The 20268-nt window shown below is 40.1% G+C and overlaps 1 protein-coding gene across 3 annotated transcripts in view; it reads right to left on the bottom strand.

Annotated features, from left to right (window-relative positions):
* Nucleotides 1-479: 479 nt before the first annotated feature.
* Nucleotides 480-20268, bottom strand: part of swt1 (SWT1 RNA endoribonuclease homolog) — a 139089-nt gene continuing 119300 nt past the window's right edge. For all 3 annotated transcript variants that reach the window (XM_043699544.1, XM_043699546.1, XM_043699543.1), the window contains exons 17-19: nt 5669-5747; nt 5356-5423; nt 480-751 (exon numbers count right to left, since the gene is read on the bottom strand). In XM_043699544.1, the coding sequence (XP_043555479.1) occupies nt 646-751; nt 5356-5423; nt 5669-5747 (253 nt within the window). In that variant the 3' untranslated portion in view covers nt 480-645. The remainder of the gene's footprint in view (nt 752-5355; nt 5424-5668; nt 5748-20268) is intronic.

Genomic DNA, 20268 nt, shown 5'->3' on the forward strand with positions numbered 1-20268 from the left:
GAAGTAGCAGTCGGTCAATACTGGATTTAATTGCTTAATGATCAAAGCCATCACATGAAATAAGTTTTCTTAGAGATTCCCAATCAGTTATGTTAAAATTTATTCATCCTGGATTTTAAAAAATCAGATTTTATCCACTAAATAGGTACATATTCTGGGAAAATTTAAATTGTTGGATAATTAAAATTAAAATACGGCTGAATTTTTCTGAATACTTTGTATGCTGCTGAAAATATTTATAACTAATAAATTTTTAATCTGAAAACAAATTCCCTGGAATATTTGTTGGTGGTTCAATGTACTCAGATTCTTTTCTAGGATCTTGGTAAAACTGGTAGTGAGGAGAACCGAGTAGTGTTGTAAATGGCTCCAGGTTCTAAAGTAAGTCAGAATGAACACTGAAAAATACATTTAGGTTAATAGCCCATGCAGGATTTAAGAGTAAAATATAGTATTCCTGTAATAAATTTCTCAAGTAATTGGGCAGCTATAATTTTTATTTAAATAGCACCTTAACAAAACCTTTTGCACTTTTACCTCTGATACAGAGAATTTTATCATTCTCACAACAAGAAATGAGCATTAGTAAAACATAAACTAAATCCAGTTTGTGGAGAAATACTAGTGTATGATCATTAAACAGTGTTAAACTAAACCTCTGCTTCTGGCCTCGAGACACAGTGCTGCATTGCATTGCTCCAAACTGTAGCTTAACTCGGCCAACTGGCTGGAACCGACTGTCAGCCTCTTCCTGCGAAGGAAAGAAACAAATTCAACTAAAAACAACTTCTGGAATGCAGTATGTGCTGAAAATTACATTTTAAGCTTGCTTCAAACAGTATATAATTTCAACCTATCCAATAAAATCCATATTTAGATATTTGTACTTACTACCTGAGTACGTGGCTGTGCTGAAGGGAAAACTGGATATTGATAGCCAATTAGTGAGAAAGCCCCCAAACTGCTTGTCTCAGCTGCATATCAAGCCACCAATGTCTTTAGGTAAGCTTAGTGGTTTGACATAAACAAAATGGAGAGAGAACAGAAAGGAAAACCTGCTATCATTTTTAACAGAGTTAAGGGGGAGCTAGATAAACATAAGGGAGAAGGTAACAGACCCATGTTGATGTGGTTCAAGGAAGACTTTTTGGGCTCAACTGTTTCACTAGTGTCATGTGCTTTTTAACAATACAATATTGATCCAAAGGTGCTATTTTTGGCATTAAAATCAAAGCTTAGTTCCTCTTCTAATAGCTCAAATTACAAAAATCCCACAGCATTATTGGAAGAGGAGAAACATTTTCTTGTATTGCCCACATTTCTCTTGCAGTTGTAGCTCAGTCGGAGGCAAGATTCCTGACTCATGTCCCTCACCAAAGCTTAAGGACAGAAATAAAGGATACACTTCAACACAGTACTGAGGGTGCAGTGCACTACTATCTGTTTTGGAATGAGGGGTTAAACCAAGGCTCTATATCACTGCTCAAGTGAGCATAAAAGATCCTCTGATATTTTGAAGAGGAGCAAGGGACCTATCCTTGAATATCCTGGCCAACATTTATTCCTTGATCATTGTCACATCATTGTTAATGTAATTTGCTGTGTGCAGATTAGCTGCCACATTTCCTACACTAAAGCACTCTTGCTGTCTTCAGGATGATGGCTTCTCAAGATTTAAGAGTTTCTTCTTTGGATTTCATGGACAGACTCATTCTCAACTTGCTGATTTTTAGGGGAAAAGGCAGGATGTTCCACAAGACTTTGGGATATGAGCGCAGAATTTTCTTTCTTTTTTTTTTGCCACTGTCTCATCATCAAAATCGATGCAGTTTGACAAACAGGTTACTTACATTTTGCTGAAGTGTCTAATCTTGCTCTTCATATGTTTTAGGAAGATAAGGTTTAGTTTGTGAATTAAAGTTTTTTAAAATGATACATTTGGAATACTGTAAACAGATTTAAAGTTAGTTAAGAACAAGAAGTTTAAGTGGAGAATATTCAACAATCTTTGTCGATTTTGGTGAGGAAGTGATTTCTACAGTTATCTTCAGAAAGGATTTGAATTAATCATGTGATTTTCCAGATCGTAAAAACTTGTAACTGGTAAACAAAGGAATGTCTTAAAGTATCCATATTTCAGATCAAAAGACATGTTTTGGAAGGTGATGATGTCAGTTGAAATCCCCATACAGTACATCACAGGTTTTCCAATTGCCATGAGGATAGGCAGCAGTGGAGCCCCCTTTCATTTTTGATTTATCGGAGTGATTTTTCACAGATACTAACATTTTTATGTATGGAGCTGGAACAGAGAAGCAATGAGATAGGTACCTATCTCATTGGGACCTGCCTTCCACTAAGCAAGAAGACAGTGAAGCCCATGCTGGAGCTGTGGTGTCGATAATCATGAGACGCTTACAGAAAGTTAGTGGGTTGCCAAGCCAAATGCTCCACAAAAGGATCACAAGAAATTTCACAGCTGAGTAAAAAAAAGGGAACATTGCAGAGAATCATTCTGGATTTCTGAGAGCTGTTTCACACTTTGATTTGGTGCCAGGAAAAATGAGTAAACCCTTTAGATCAAGTATTGTATAGAGAACTCGAGTGAAAATAACAACGGTACAAGGAGTCTACTGTTGAGATTTCTGGACTTCAGAAATAAGTGTTTTGAAAGTACAACTTTGATTTAGTAGTACTTGTTTTGTACAAAAACTTTTTTTGTTTTAAACATGAAGCCTTGTGGCATAAGTTATTAACAGGAAGTTAAAATTTCTGTTGTAAACATCAATGGTCTCTGTCGAGATCGTAAGATGGTGTTCAGTTCAAAGTTCATTTAGCAGGGATGTTGCCTGGATGCTTGGGGAATTGGCCTTAAAAGGATGCTAGTACTTAGCGAGTTTTGAGAAGATTTGTAGCTCAGGTTGAGTTTTGGGTGCAGAGTTGGAAGGTTCATTTCCAGACATTTTGTCACCATACTAGGTAACATCTTCAGTGGGCCTCAGATGAAGCACTGCTGAAAATTCCTGCTTTCTATTTATATCTTTGGGTTCATGATGCCATTTCCTTGTGTGAAGTCACTTCCTGTTCCTTTTCTCAGGGAGTAGTAGATGGGGTTAAACTCGATGTGTTTGTTGATAGAATTCCAGTTGGAATGCCATGCTTCTAGGAATTTTCGTGCATGTCTTTGTTTGGCTTGCCCTAGGATGGATGTGTTGTCCCAGTCGAAGTGGTGTCCTTCCTCATCCATATGTAAGGATACTACTGAGAGAGGGTCATGATTTTTGTGGCTAGTTGGTGTTCATGTATCCTTGTGGCTAGCTTTCTGCCTGTTTGTCCAATGTTTGTTACAGTCCCTGCATGGCAAAAAAAAAAATTCATTTTATGTGAAATTTTCTGGCACCACAATAATGTTGGTTATTCCCTTGAAGGTCTAAAACTACACAATATCTCCAATAGAACTTCCTCAGGCACAAGATGTAGGCAATTCAGGACAATTTTATTATTCAGGAGACAGTCTCTACAATATGATGTGTATTCTGTAAGGAGGTTTTGCCATTTGACCTTGGGTGTTAGATGAACCTAGTAGCTTTTGAAAGGTTTCGCATATAATGATGATCAAATTATTGTATAACTTCTTGTGCTTGCTCTTCCCAAGTGTCCTATATCTTCCAGAATTGTCTTCGGTCATCAGCTGCTACCTTCTTGACATGCAATCTTGGTTTGTTATTTCAAGGAATGAAGGTTGATTGTTTTTCTTCTAGAAGATCAGATATTACAGCAGCATTTCCATCAAATCAATCTTGGGAATGAAGAAATTTGAACCCAGTAGTCTGGGCACCTGAGTCTAGTACAGCTGACTTAATTTGATCCCAATGTTCTGGAAATGAGATGGATATGTCAAGACTTTCCAGATTGATCATAAGCTTGGAATTACTCTCTTTAATTAAGCTGTTTCAGGGCTGAGCTACTGAGTTTCTTCCTCTTGGACCTTCGGGTTTTGAGATGATGGTGGATGTTCATCACCACTTGAAGAAGTCAATGATCTATTCAGCAGACATTATTTAACATTACAACAGGGACTATACTTCAAAGAAGTGCTTCAATGACTTCATTTTGAGATGTCCAGTTGTGAAAAGCTACATATAGATTCAAGTCTTTTTTACACCATCACCATCACAAATTAACATCACTTCACTTGTTGTTTGTGATGTCTGATGTTTGCAGCTTGACTGCCAGGTTTGTTTGTATCCTAACAATGAATGCATTTCAGAAGTAATTCGTTGATAGCCGGAAGTTTCAGCTTGTCATAGAGTGATGGAGATATACAGCCAGGGGGATGAGGGTGTCAGTGGAAGCAATTTCCACAGTGATGCCGTTAAGTGATGTATTTTAGGTTTAATTAATAAAGACAAGATCTGTGCTGCTCTGTACAGCAGCCAATTTCAAAACAATGCACCTTATACCAAATTAAGAACCACAAGACTACAACTTTAATCAATAATAGAAGTGTTCTTTGCAATGCTAAACAGTTCTTTATTCCTAGTATATAGTACAATACGCATTTGTACCTTATGTAACACAGTAAATTAGCACATTGTAACTTTCCCTCTGCAATCTGAAATTCAATACAGTTTAATCTCTGCTACCTGAATGTTTTCAATGGGTTTCGGTATTCCACATGTAATTTCTATTTGGCAGAGGATCAAAACACAATGTTCCCCTCAATGTAAAATTGGAAAATTCAAAATGTCCCACAAAGGAAATGGCAAAACATTTACAAACCCAACTGGGTTTAAACCATTTTTCTTGAGAAGTCAGAAAGTTCTTTAGTTTGCTTTTGATTGTTTTTGATTGCTACATCTGAAAAACTATTCTAGCCCCCACAAATGACATCTTTGGGGAAAATAATCCACAATTTCAAATTCCTTCACTTGTAGCATGCAAATGAATGAGACTGAAACACTAAAGACAAAAAAAACCAGATTGAGATAGATATGTACAAGGATAACTAAATACTGAAGATGCTGCTGCAGCGTCAAATAATTAGATAATTACCCAATGTTGTCAAGGTTCATAAGTACTTTTCACTCAGAATTCTGAAGTCTTTTTTACACCCAAGAATATTTTGGTGATCACTTATTTCACTTGTCAAAATAAGAACTGTTTTACCAAATTAATCAACATTCATGAGTCTGATTTTAGCCTCAAAGCTATCAATATTTTGCATGTAAATTATCAAAATTAACATCACTGCAATGAGGTAACAATTTAGAGACTCAATACCGTGAGCATCAAGATCAAATTACACAGACAATGCTTTTTTATACTTCCATCCAGAGCTTGTTTACAACTCACCTGTACTCTTCATGACTAAAGCATTCATGCAAATCCTGTGCAGAAATTCTGGTATCAGAAAGATTTGTCTGCAGGGAACAAGTAAACAAAATACCTGAATAAAGCTTCCTATAGCAACAGACATTAAACAGGCAAAACAGAAAACAAACAGAAAGAGTCATCTCCATGAACATATTCTGATGCAAATACAGATCAAATAACAACTTTGTTATGCATAAAACCTCAGTGTATTTTTCAACAAAGAAAACTGAATAACGAAATGAATATAAAGGTATAAATGTTTCAGTTATTTTTCTGTAAGTTATTTCAATACCTCTTCATTGTTTAGAAAGATGTGCAGAATTTCCGTGAGCTTCTGAAAATCTTGAACATTACTATCTGTTGACAAAATTCTGAAACAACAATCACAAAATATATATTAGATAAAGTCCAAGATGAGAATATTAAATGAGCAACCCTCAAATAAAGTTACTTCTGTGTCAAAATGCAAATATGTCTAATAATGGAGTGAATATTGTAATTGAAATTACTAGGAAAGCAATAGGTGTTTATGGTTAGTCAGTCACCAGAGATGGAGATGGAGAAGTCCAGGAAAGAGGTGTCTGAGATGGTCCAGGTGAATGCGAGGTCAGGGTGAAAAAGGTGTTAGTGAAGTTGATGAACTGTTCAACCTCCTTGTGGAAGCACAAGGTAGCGCCGATACAGTCATCGATGTAGCGAAAGGTGGGGGATGGCACCAGTGTAGCTGCGGAAGATGGACTTTTCCACGTATCCGACAAACAGGCAGGCACAGCTGGGGCCCATGCAGGTGCCCATGGCTACCCAGTTTGGTTTGGAGGAAGTGGAAGGATTGGAAGGAGAGGTTGTTGAGGGTAAGGACCAGTTCAGCCAGGCAGATGAGGGTGTCGGTGGAAGGGTACTGGGTGGGATGGCATGAGAGGAAGAAACGGAGGGCTTGGGTACCTTCGTCATGGAGGATCAATGTGTATGGAAACTGGATATCCATGGTGTAGATAAGGCGTAGGGAGCCTGGGAAATGAAAGTCTTGGAGGAGGTGAAGTGTGTGAGTGGTGGCTTGAAAGTAGTGGGGAGTTACCTTCCTCCCCTTCCTGGACCTCTCCATCCCCATCTCTGGTGACCTACTAACCACGGACATCTATGACATATGCAGACTGCCACAGCTACCTGGACGACACATCCTCCCACCCTGCCTCCTGTAAAAATGCCATTCCTTATTTCCAATTCCTCCCCCTCCGCTGCATCTGCTTCCAGGAGGACCAATTCCACCATAGAAAATCCAGATAGCCTCCTTCTTCAAAGACTGAAAATTCCACTTCCATGTAGTTGACGATGCCCTCCAGTGCATCTACTCCACTTCCCGCATCTCCGCCCTTGAACCCCATCCCAGCAGAGAATCAACATTTTGGGCATTCCCATCTATCCAGTCCACCCTCCTCTCCAACCTATCACCTTCTCTCTCACCTTCATCTACCTTTCGCATTCTCAGCTACGTTCCCCCCTGCCCCCCCCCCCCCCATTTATCTCTCATCCCCAGGCCCGCAAGCCTCCTTCCTAATGAAGGCCTTATGCCTGAAATGTCGATTCTCCTGTTCCTCGGATGCTGCCTGACCTGCTGTGCTTTTCCAGCATCACACTCTCCAGTCAAAATAGTTGCCAGATTTAAACTGTACTTTTTAATTTGAATTACGTAAGCAATTCTGCTTTAATATATTTCACATAATTGAATCTTTTTCAAAATAAGATGACCAAAATCGAACAAAATACTTCCATCTCGCCAATGCCCTGTACAACTCTAGCAAAACATCCCTACTATTGTATTCCATTTCCCTTGCAATAAACACAACGGCCCAACATTGTAAGGTAATAGGCTCAAACTGGTCCAATATGAAACCTATCTCCTGCCCTCATCTCCCTCTGCTGCTCACACTGAACAAGGGAAAAAAAACTTTTCGTCAATGGATCCCCAAGGAGTATGCCTTAACCAATGGACTTTAGGGCTCAGACGCAGCTGGCCACTGATTAGTGACCAGGGTCACCAGAAGCTCTGGGCCAATGTCAAATCATGCAAAAGAATGAAGTATTTGCCATCACTTGCCTGTCAGCCCTTCATGAGCCGATTTACGGGTGGATGATCAGGTGAGTTTTCTTACCAGCGAGTATGGCATTTACCTGCCACCTAACATGCTGACCCCTGCACTTAGAAAAAATAATTCCACCCATTGTTTTTATACTCATTACTTAATACAGATTCTGTGATACCAGCATATGTGAGATTTTACATTAGATTAAAGGTGCTTGCTAAATGTAGGTTGTTACTCTAAGTTAGTTTACTTATCCCTGTCAGACTTGGACACAAACTAATAACTCTGAGATAAAAATAAAAAGCACTAAGATTTGTTAGTTTATCTCAGAACCAGGAATAATCAGAAATGTGAAGGTTTGGGGAATGTTTTCAGCAAAAGCAATGTGTCTTTTGGCAGGTTTGGTACAGCCAAACCTGGCAGCAGAGATAGCTTATATTTTCTGCTCTCCCAGAATCTGCTCATTGAGTTTATCGAGTAATATTTTTAAAAAGCAGAGAATATACAATAAAGACAAATAAAGTAACTAAAAGACTTTTATGATTTCACCTCACAATGTTCTAACTTGTTAATAATGTATCACTGCCTAAAATTTTTACTTTGAACTGAGCTTGATCATTTCAATGCCAAATGAATTCTCAAGGTCCTCCTTCCATAGGAATCAAACAGTGGATTCAGTTTTGGTGATGAGAACCATAAGCCATCAGGTTCACACTGCAGGATCTTTAAAAATTAGATAACATACTACTGACGACATTGCTGAAGGCTTACCAGACCATTACATATATTTTAACATCCTTCAAGAATTTCAACCACTTCTTGTTACCGTACAGCATATTTTATAAAAGTCAGTCACAAGTCCGAAGGTTTCTTCTGTAGTACATTCTTGAGTGGGTTGGCTCTACCGTGGGATGACATGTCCATCATTCTGCATGGGAATGGCTAGTTGAAGGAACTATGGAATTTTATTATTGAGCCAAAGCTATGGACAAAGTTCTCTTGTTCTTGAACAAAGCCTCCATTGCCTCCTTTCGTCATCTTTTTACAAAAACATGTCATGGAGGTTGCTGGGAAATTGGGGAGCACAAACAGTAGATGCTTTAGACTGGAGCCGTATTTTGGGAAATATTAGCTATTTTACAACCGCAACTCTAGTTTTAAGTGAAACTAGCATGGTTAGAAGAATTCATGCAGAAACAAAACTTCTATGTTTTTGAGTGTAACACAATTGGCTTTTTGTCCACAATGGCAAGTAGATATAAAACAAGATTGAAATAAAACTGCAGGAAATGCCTTTCATAATTCAGCTAAGAAAATACGGAAAAGGGCAGCAAAGACCCCAACTGGTCCATCAAGCCCATCCTGACCCAGTCTGGAAATTCCTATGCAACCTCCAAAGGCAATCTAGGAAACTCCAGGATATCATTATGACTGTGTGACCTAACCTTAATGACCACCCATTTATCTTCTATACACAAAGAGATTTTGCATACTCCAGCACTTAAAAAAGCTGTACTTTATGATGAGCTGACAACTTCGTCCATATTTATTCACTGACTTGTTGCAAAAATTACCTTGCAACATCTAACCTACTTTTGTGTTTTGGTAATTTACAGACATATCAGTGATTGACTAATATATCTGAGGATAAAATCTATTTATATGTGGAAAAGAATGGGCTTATCAGTGATAGACAACATGGTTTTGTGCAGGGGAAATCGTGCTTTACCAACTTTAATAGAATTCTTTGAGGAAGTGACCAAGTTGATAGGGGAAGGAAGGGCTGTAGATGTCATATACATGGACTTTAGTAAAGCGTTTGATAAGATTCCCCATGGTAAACTAATGGAGAAAGTGAAGTCACATGGTGTGCAGGGTGTTCTAGCTAGGTGGATAAAGAACTGGTTGAGCAACAGGAGACAGAGAGTAGTAGTTGAAGGGAGTTTCTCGAAATGGAGAAAGTTGACCAGTGGTGTTCCACAGGGATCAGTGCTGGGGCCATTGCTGTTTGTGATATACACAAATGATCTGGAAGAGGACATTGTTGGTCTGATCAGTAAGTTTGCAGATGACACGAAGATTGATGGAGTAGCAGAAAGCATAGGGGACTGTCAAAGAATCCAGGAGAATATAGACACACTGGAGAGTTGGGCGGAGAAGTGGCAGATGGAGTTCAATCCAGGCAAATGTGAAGTGATGCGTTTTGGGAAGTCTAATTCTAGAGCGAGTTACATTGTAAACAGAAGAGCCTTGGAAAAAGTTGATGAGCAGAGAGATCTGGGAGTGCAGGTCCATTGTACCCTGAAGGTGGCTGCACAGGTGGATAAAGTGCTCAAGAAGGCATATGGTATGCTTGCCTTCATTGGACGGGTATTGAGTATAAGAGTTAGCATGTTAAAATTGTACAAGACTTTGGTTCAGCCGCATTTAGAATACCGTGTACAGTTCTGGTCGCCACATTACCAAAAGCATGTGGACGCTTTGCACAGTGTGCAGAGAAGATTTACGAGGATGTTGCCTGGTGTGGAAGGTGCTAACTATGAAGAGTGATTGAGTAGGTGAAGATTGTTTTCATTAGAAAAAAAAGGAGATTGAGGGGGGACCTGATTGAGGTCTACAAAATCATGAAGGGTATAGACAGGGTGGATAGAGATCAGCTTTTTCCTAGGGTGAGGAATTCAAAACAAGAGGTCACGCTTTCAAGGTGAGAGGTGGAAAGTTTAAGGGGGTACACACGGAAAGTAATTTACACAGAGGGTGGTAGGTGCTTGGAACGCGTTGCCAACAGAGGTGGTAGAGGCAGGCACGGTAGATTAATTTAAGATGCATCCTGACAGATGCAGGAGTAAGTGGGGAGCAGAGGGATACAGATGCTCAGGAACGCTTGTTCAGGCATGATACCTTACTTTCAGAATTAAATATATTACAACTGGCTGTATCAGGACTGCAGTACTTGGATAGATCAGATTCAGTGTTTGTAGAATCACTTAGCTCTGTTTTCATATGCTGCTTCCACTGTTTGGCATGCAAGTGATCTAATGTTGTAGCTTCACCAACTTGACACCTCATTTTTAGGTATGCCTGGTACTGCCTCTTGCATGTCCTCCTGCAATCATCATTGTACCAAGATTGATATGCCAGACCATGGGACTACAGGTCATTGCTGAATACAAATCTGTTGCTACTAATGTCCCACTGCATTTCATGGATGCCAAATTTTGAGTTGTCACAGCATTTACTGTTCTCCCTCCATATACCACTTGAAGAAGCAGTGAAATTCACAACTAATCTTGGAACTATGTGGTATGAGGGGAACCTCTTGGAGGAACCTGTTTGGGAGAGGTCACAGCACAGAAACAGATAAGTGAATATTTTTAAGTGTGGCCTACAAAAAGTCTACAATAGTGAGTAGAGTCGGTTCGTTCTTGATTATGTGCTTTATTGAGATATGTCTCTTGATTAAACATAAACATAAAAATAAGCAATAAGTATTAAGCATTAAGCAGCGTTTTGTAGAGGAATAAGACAGTGCTATTTTCTGGGTCTGTAGATTGAAAGAAGCAAAAATGGCCTTTAGTACAGTGATATGCTCTTCTTGTCGGATGTGGGAGTTTAGGGAGAGTTTACAGGTTACTGAGGATTATATCTGAAATAAAAGCCATTGGTTGTGAATCCTATCAGATTGAATGGATCAGTTGGAGAGAACGTTAGAGGCAATGAGGAATCTACAAGAACAAGAGGGTGTGATGGATGGCAGTTATAGGAAGGGAAAAAAGTTGCAGATGCAGTCACATAAATGGGTTAACTCCAGGAAAGGTAAGAGAGGTAGGCAGGTAGTGCAGGAGTATTCTGTGGCTATCCCCATTTCAAACAAGTATGCTGTTTTGGAAAATGTAGGGGGTGATGGATTCTCAGGGGAAGGTAACACGAACAGCCAAGTTTCTGTTATCGAGACTGGCTCTAATGTAATGAGGCATACATCAGGTTCCAAGAGATCAATTGTGTTAGGGGACCCTCTAGTCCGAGACACAGATAGACTCTTCTGTGGCCAGCAGCAGAAAATCAGAATGGTGTGTTGTCTCCCTGGTGCCAAGATCAAGAATGTCTCAGAGAGGGTGCAGAATGTTCTCACGGGGGAAGAGGGTAATTGTACACATTGGACTCAATGACATAGAAAGGGAAAAGAATGAGATGCTGAAGGGAGAATACAGAGAGTTAGGCAGAAATTTAAAAAAGGAGATCCTCGAGAATAGTAATATCTGGATTACTCCTGGTGCTGTGAGCTAGTGAGGGCAGCAATAGGAGGATAGAGCAGATGAATGTATAGCTGAGGAGCTGGTGTATGGGAGAAGGATTCACATTTTTGGATCATTGGAATCACTTCTAAGGTAGATATGACCTGTACAAGGAGGACGGATTCCACCTGTACTGGAAGGGGATTAATATACTGGCAGGGAGATTTACTACAGCTGCTCAGGAGGATTTTTATTATTAAGGTTTGGTGGTGGGGGGAACCCAAGGAGATAGTGAGGAAAGAGATCAATCTGAGGCTGATAGAGTTGAAATCAGAACCGAGTCAAACAGTCAGGGCAGGCAGTGACAAAGCAGAGAACAAGGTAGGACATTTAAATTAAACTGCATTTATTTCAATGAAAAAGGCCCACTAGGGAAGGCAGATGAACTCAGGGCATGGTTAGGAACATGGGCCTGGGATATCATAGCAATTACAAAAACATGGCTCAGGGATGGACAGGATTGGCAGCTTAATGTTCCAGGATACAAATGCTACAGGATGGACAGAAAGGGAGACAAAAGAGGAGGGGGAGTGGCGTTTTTGATAAAGGATAGCATTACAGCTGTACTGAGGGAGGCAATTCCCAGGAATACATTAGGGTTGAACTTAGAAATAAGAAAGGGTTAATCACCTTATTGGGATTATATTATAGACCCCCTAATAGTCAGAGGGAAATTGAGAAACAGATTTGGAAGGAGATCTCAGTTATCTGTACGAATAACAGGGTGGTTATGGTAGGGGACTTTAACTTTCTAAACTTAGAATGGGACTGGCATAGTGTTAAGGGTTTAGATGGAGAGGAATTTAAGTGTGTACAAGAACATTTTCTGATTCATTATGTGGATGTACCTACTAGAGAAGGTGCAAAACTTGACCTACTCTTGGGAAATAAGGCAGGGCAGGTGACTGAGGTATCAGTGGGGGAGCACTTTGGGGCCAGCGACCATAATTCTATTAGTTTTAAAATAGTGATGCAAAAGGATAGACCAGATCTAAAAGCTGAAGTTCTAAATTGGGGGAAGGCTAATTTTGACGTTATTGGGCAAGAACTTTTAAAAGCTGATTGGGTGTAGGTATTCACAGGTAAAGGGGCAGCTGGAAAATGGGAAGCCTTCAGAAATGAGATAACAAGAATCCAGAGACAGTATACTCCTGTCAGGGTGAAAAGAAAGGCTGGTAGGTATAGGGAATGCTGGATGACTAAAGAAATTGAGTGCTTGTTTAAGAAAAAGAAGAAATCATGTCACGTATAGACAAAATAGATCAAATGAATCCTTATAAGAGTACAAAGGCAGTAGAACTATACTTAAGAGGGAAATCAGGAGTTCAAAAAGGGGACATGAGATAGCTTTGGCAAGTAGAGTTAAAGAGAATCCAAAGGGATTTTACAAATACATTAAGAACAAAAGGGAGAGAATAGGGCTCCTCAAAGGGTCAGCAAGGCAGCCTTTGTGTGGAACCACAGTAGATGGGGGAGATACTAAACGAGTATTTCACATCATTGTTTACTGTGGAAAAGGACATGGAAGGTATAGAATGTCAGGAAATAGATGATGATATCTTGAAAAATGCCCATATTACAGAGAAGGAAATGCTGGGTGTCTTGAAATGCATAAAAGTGGATAAATCCCCAGGACCTGATCAGGTGTGCACTATAACTCTGTGGGAAGCTAGGGAGATGATTGTTGGGCTCCTTGCTGAGATATTTGTATCATCGATAATCACAGGTGAGGTAAAGAAAGACTGGAGGTTGGCAAACATGGTGCCACTGTTTAAGAAAGGTGGTAAGGACAAGCCAGGGAACTATAGACCAGTGAGCCTAACGTCGGTGGTGGGCAAGTTGTTGGAAGGAATCCTGAGGGACAGGATGTACATGTATTTGGAAAAGCAAGGACTGACTAGGGATAGTCAATATGGCTTTGTGTGTGGGAAATCATATCTCACAAACTTGATTGAGTTTTTTGAAGAAGTAACAAAGAAGATTGATGAGGGCAGAGTGGTAGATGTGATCTATATGGACTTCAGTAAGGCGTTCGACAAGGTTCTCCATGGGAGACTGATTAGCAAGGTTAGATCTCACTGAATACAGAAAGAACTAGCCATTTGGATACAGAACTGGCTCAAAAGGTAGAAGACAGAGGGTGGTGGGTGGGGGGTTGTTTTTCAGGCTGGAGGCCTGTTACCAGTGGAGTGCCACAAGGATTGGTGCTGGGTCCTCTACTTTTCGTCATTTATATAAATGATTTGGATGTGATCATAAGAGGTACAGTTAGTAAGTTTACTGACGACACCAAAAATTGGAGGTGTAGTGGACAGTGAGGAGGGTTTACCTCAGATTACAACAGAATCTTGATCAGATGGGCCAATGGGCTGAGGAGTGGCAGATGGAATTTAATTTAGATAAATGTGAGGTGCTGCATTTTGGGAAAGCAAATCTTAGCAGGACTTCTCCACTTAATGGTAAGGTCCTAAAGAGTGTTGCTGAACAATGAGACCTTGGAGTGCAGGTTCATAGCTTCTTGAAAGTGGAGTTGCAGGTAGATAGGATAGTGAAGAAGGCGTTTGGTATGCTTTGCTTTACTGGTCAGAGTACTGAGTACAGAAGTTGGGAGGTCATGTTGCGGTTGTACAGGACATTGGTTAGGCCACTTTTGGAATATTGCATGCAAATCTGGCCTCCTTCCTATCGGAAACTTTGTGAAACTTGAAAAGGTTCAGAAAAGATTTACAAGGATGTTGCCAGGATTGGAGGATTTCAGCTATAGGGAGAGACTGAACAGGCTGGGGCTGTTTTCTCCGGAATGTTGGAGGCTGAGGGATGACCTTATAGAGGTTTATAAAATTATGAGGGGCATGGACAGGATGAATAGACAAGGTCTTTTCCTTGGGGTGGGGGAGTCCAGAACTCGAGGGCATAGGTTTAGGGTCAGAGGGGAAAGATATAAAAGAGACCTAAAGGGCAAGATTTTCACGCAGATGGTGGTACATGTATGGAATGAGCTGCCAGAAGAAGTGGTGGAAGCTAGTACAATTGCAACATTTAAAAAGGCATCTGGATGGGTATATGAATAGGAAGGGTTTGGAGGGATATGGGCTGTGTGCTGGCAGGTGGGACTAGATTGGGTTGGGATATCTGGTCAGCATGAACGGGTTGGACCAAAGGGTCTGTTTCCGTGCTGTACATCTCTATGACTTTAAGTAATAAGATTAGATTTTTTATTAGATTAGATTAGATTAGATTACTTACAGTGTGGAAATAGGCCCTTCGGCCCAACAAGTCCACACCGACCCGCCGAAGCGCAACCCATCCATACCCCGACATTTACCCCTTACCTAACACTACGGGCAATTTAGCATGGCCAATTCACCTGACCTGCACATCTTTGGACTGTGGGAGGAAACCGGAGCACCCGGAGGAAACCCACGCAGACACAGGGAGAATGTGCAAACTCCACACAGTCTGTCGCCTGAGTCGGGAATTGAACCCGGGTCTCTGGCGCTGTGAGGCAGCAGTGCTAACCACTGTGCCACCGTGCCGCCCACAAATCCTGTGATTAATCTTACAACTTTTTAAAAAACTTGTAAAATTGATTTAAATTTTTTACGAATAGAAAGAAATATTTATTTCCTTTAAACGCAATTTCAAATGAAACCAGTAGATGAAGACACAATCAGAGGGTTTCCATATGGACTTTGTTAGCTTATTTATGTACGCCTAGGAAGAGAATAATGGAGCATTGGTGGAATTTCTTGGTTTTCAAATAATTAGGGCGGCACAGTGGCTAGCACTGCTACCTCTCAGAACCAGGGACCCAGATTCAATTCCAGCCTCAGGCGACTGTTTGTGTGGAGTTGGCACATTCCCCTTGTGTCTATGAGAGTTTCCTCAGAGTACTCCAGTTTCCTCCCACAGCTCAAAGATATGCAGGGGAGGTGAACTGGCTATGGTAAATTGCCCATAGTGTTCCAGGATGTGCAGGTTAGATGCATTATAGAGGGAAACGTAGAGTAATGAGGTAGAGGAATGGTTCTGGGTGGGATGCTCTTTGGAGGGTTGTTGTGGACTTGTTGAGCCAAATGGCCTGTTTCCACATTGTAGAGATTCTATGATTCTATTCTATGATAATGTAATCATTGGATTTACATGACTAAAACATTTATTTTAGAACTCCAAATTCCTTTCAACATATTGCAAACAATGAGGGAATTGATATAATTATCCAGAAAGTGCTTCATTTCAATCTCAGGAATATTATCCAGAACTCGAAGCAAGCAAGGCAAAGAATATGAAGAGAATGAGTTGCAATTCCCCTCCAAGTGACACACCATTGTTACTTAAAAGTATATTGCTCATTGTTCCTTAAACTATGCTCAGTCAAATTCCTGGAGCTCCCTACCTTACAGTATTATGGGAGTACCCAAAGCACTTGGACTGCCACAATTTCAGATGACAACTCAACACTATTTTCCCCAAGGAATTTTAGGGATGGAGAACAAATGTTGGCCTTGTCATCAATACCCACGTCTTGGTGACTGAATAAATAAAAGTAAAATGTTTCAACAACTATGTCTGGCAATAACACAAAAGTAAAATTGAGGTAATTGGAGCACTGAGCAAGAAACCAACACTTCAGGACTAAGGGGCCTGACAGCAAAATAGAAGCCCCTAATGCCTATCTAAAACAAAACCTCACTTTCTGAAAAAGAAATTAGAGTCTCTACCTAAGATTTAAAACTGCATCTTCACAAGGTGCTCCTTTACAAATTACAAAACAATATCCTTTTAAATTCAAATGTAGCATATGGCATTCAAACAAGTTACTACTGCTAATCTTTCACATGCTTCCCAAAATTTTATAACTGTCAATGCATGTAACTACATTATTTACAAAAAAAAGATAGAAAATGCTGTCTTTGAATGCAAATCACTGCATTACATCTTGAAATCAGAAGCTGCCCAGCCAACAGCCAAAACTCTAGACATTCGTTAAATTTCTTGACCTTTAAAATGATACAACTGCGAAATGTAACAAAGTTTCTGCTGTTGCAAATATCTAGTTCATGATACTGATTGTTTGGAATGTAATATTTATTTTAAAGCAGTAATTGTAGAATAAAAAGGAAAATCCTGATTGACAAACTTTTAATAACTCTGAAAAAAATATAAGTCAAACAAGCTTGGAATTTACCATGCTCAAAAATAATCAAAAAACAGCTGGTGGGATTACTTAACCAAACAGCTAGAGATGGGATGTTTCCAGTTATTCTAGTAAAATATACAAGTGATTCACATGATTATGCAGAATTAAGGAACACCTCCAAAATGAAGTGAAAAACAAACTAAGATCTGTATTTTTACCTGGGAACATGCTATCTGTGTCATATTGCCATGGAGATGGTCGGAGCTTAGTGAGATAATTTGTATTGAGTTTGACTTTGCGAATTTGTGAGGGCATAGCTAGCAAGCAAGACCGGATGTTTGGAAAGGCACCAAATGGTTAGCTTTGGGTCTTAGTGTGGCTTGTAGACAAGTTGAGCGAAAAAGCCAGAACTATATCTGAAATAGAATCTTTCATTCATCATCCAGCCTGTGATTGGGAGTGAGTGCTCAGATCAAAGTAAAACTGGAAAGGGGAACAACATAACTGGAAGATTTATTTAGATGGTGGCTAAAGGAAGAAATATACAGGATCCTCTTAATGAAGGGGAGTTAGTATTGTTGCAGTTCTGGAACGATTCTGTATCAGTTTTCATGGTAGAAGATGCTATAGACATCGCAACAGATAAAAGATAAGCAAGTGGTCTCATTTTCATGAGACCAAAAGGGGGACTTGTAAATATATGGCTTACTTAGAAATATATAGCTGGCTACAAGTGTAAATATACTCGGCATTTGGAAGCCTTTGGAGATGCTCCGTTATGTGCACGCGCAGAAGGAGGTCATGTGGTGCGCTGTTTCACGCACTGGAGGAGCGCGAGGTCGTCACGTGGTACTCCGTTTCGCGGGCAAAACAAAGTCACGAGGTGCGCTGTTTCACGCGCCGGAGGAGTGCGAGGAAGTCACGTGGTACTCCGTTTCGCGGACAAAACAAGGTCACGTGGGGTCGGACATTCGGGAACGCAAGGAGGCGGAGAATGGAGTCAGATCAACAGCCAATCAGAAGACAATCCCACCTCAGTGATTGAATGATGTTTTTTATTATATAAAAAGACTGGGTCAGGGACAGAAAGGTGTGGTACTTTCTGAACTGACACACTATATAGTTTGTCAGGGACAGAAAGGTCTAGACCCAGAGCTCTGTATGCTTTATCCACTTCCTGCTCAAATAAACTAAAATTGTGAGACCGAATATCTTCTCCTATTGCTTCATTTAAAGAACACGCAGGACTTGGCTCACACATGGAAGAAAGTAAGTTGGTAGATTGAGCCAAAGTCTGACACAAGGTACTAATGGGAGGAAAGACAAGTCTTCCATGAGGGACAAAACATTTTACAAACTAATTGGAGTATAAGTGGCAGGTTGCTAAGACATGATGATTTGGATCCAAAGGTTTTAAAAGAAGTGGTGGCAGAGACAGTGGAGGTACTAGTCAAAATATTCCAGAGTTCATTGGAATCTTAGAGGATTCCACAGGACTGAAAAATGCAAGCATGATGTGCTTGTTCAAGAAGAAAGGGAGACAAGAAAGCAGGAAACAATAAACCAGTTATTAGGACAAATAATGAAGTGCATTATTAAGGAAGTAATAGCAGGAAATTTGGAGAAGCTTAACACAATCAAACAACATCAGCATGGTTTTGTGAAAGGGAAATCATGTTTGCCAAATTTACTAGAAGTCTTTGAAGATATAACAAGTAGAAGTGATAAAGGGAAGCTAGTTGGTATAGTGTATCTGAATTTCTAGAAGACATTTTATAAGCTACCACTAAGGTTATTGTGCAAGATTGGAGCTCAAGTAATATCTTATATTGAGGCTTGATTAACACACAGATGGCAAAGAGTTGGGATTAATGAGTCTTCTGCAGGTTGAAAAGATGTAACAAGTGCAGTACCACAAAGGTCAGTGTCAGGGCCTCAATTTTTTACTATTGTATTAATGTCTTGGTAAACAGGGGCAGAGTGTAACATATCCAAAATTGTTGATGATACAAAAAGTAGGTGGGAGGGCAAGTCATGATAAATACATAAGGAATCCGCAAAGAGATAAAGGTAGGTTGAGTGATTGGGCAAAAGCTTATCAGATAAAATTTAATGCAAGAAAGTCTGAGGACATACAGTTTGGTAGGATAAATTAAAGATGGACTTTTATTTAAAAGGAAAGTGCAGAGGGACCAGGGTATGAAACACAAAAATAGCATGTGGATGCAGCAAGCAGTTCAGAAGGAAATTGGACTTTTAGCCTTTGTTGATGGGGGTAAGACTTGAAAAATAGGAAACCTTGTTACAACTACAGGGTGCTGATGAGCCTGTACATGTAGAGCTCTGTATAGTTTTGATCCCTGTAATTAAGAAAGGACATATTGCATTAGATATTGCAAAAGAGATTCACCATGATGATTTTGGGGGTGAAGAGGTTGACTAATTAAACGTGGCTGAACAGATTAGGTCATCATTCATCTGAATTTAGAACATTGAAGGGCAATCTTATTGAAGCAGACGTGATTCACAAGATAGAAGATGCACACGGTTACAGAATAAGGGAACACTGATTTAAAACTGATTCACAAGGGCACTCCTTCTCCCAAATGGTAGCAATGGCTGGAATTCTACATTCAGATCACAAAGTTCTGGATGTAAAACTCGCTAAGATCACAAAGTATTTAAAAAGGAGGTAGATGGATTTTTGAGATGTTGGTGACTTGAGGGCTATGATGAACTGGCATGAAAGAGCAGTTGGCACCTGGGGTGGATCAGCCATGAACTTGTTGAATATGGGAGAGGTTTGAGCCAAATAGCATACTCTGCTCCTAATGTCAGTATTAAATCCTTGTCAGCTCGGCTGCAGTTTGAAATCCTAGCAGCAGGCTATTGGAAAACAAAAATCTTTTCTGATTTCTTAAACCAATTGCGTAGGAGTAACAGGGTGGCCTGTTCTTTGGCTGTAGAATCTAGAATCATAAAATCAGAAATAGGAAGGTCTCTTGGGTAAAAGTTAATGGAAAGATCTTAATTAAACATGTATCTTAGTGAATAACTGGCATACTGAAGAGAATCATGATGTACCTTTTGAGACGGTACCCTCATATTAAGAAAAGTTAGTTTCTAGTTCTAGCACACTGGATACTAAAACGGTATGGTAAAAACAATGACCTCAGTTGCTGGAAACCAGATTCTGGATTAGTGGTGCTGGAAGAGCGCAGCAGTTCAGGCAGCATCCGAGGAGCAGCAAAATCGACATTTCGGGCAAAAGCCCTTCATCAGGAATAAAGGCAGAGAGCCTGAAGCGTGGAGAGATAAGCTAGAGGAGGGTGGGGGTGGGGAGAAAGTAGCATGGAGTACAATAGGTGAGTGGGGG

Source organism: Chiloscyllium plagiosum, chromosome 11, assembly GCF_004010195.1.
Source record: "Chiloscyllium plagiosum isolate BGI_BamShark_2017 chromosome 11, ASM401019v2, whole genome shotgun sequence".
In the NCBI taxonomy this organism is placed as follows: Eukaryota; Metazoa; Chordata; class Chondrichthyes; order Orectolobiformes; family Hemiscylliidae; genus Chiloscyllium; species Chiloscyllium plagiosum.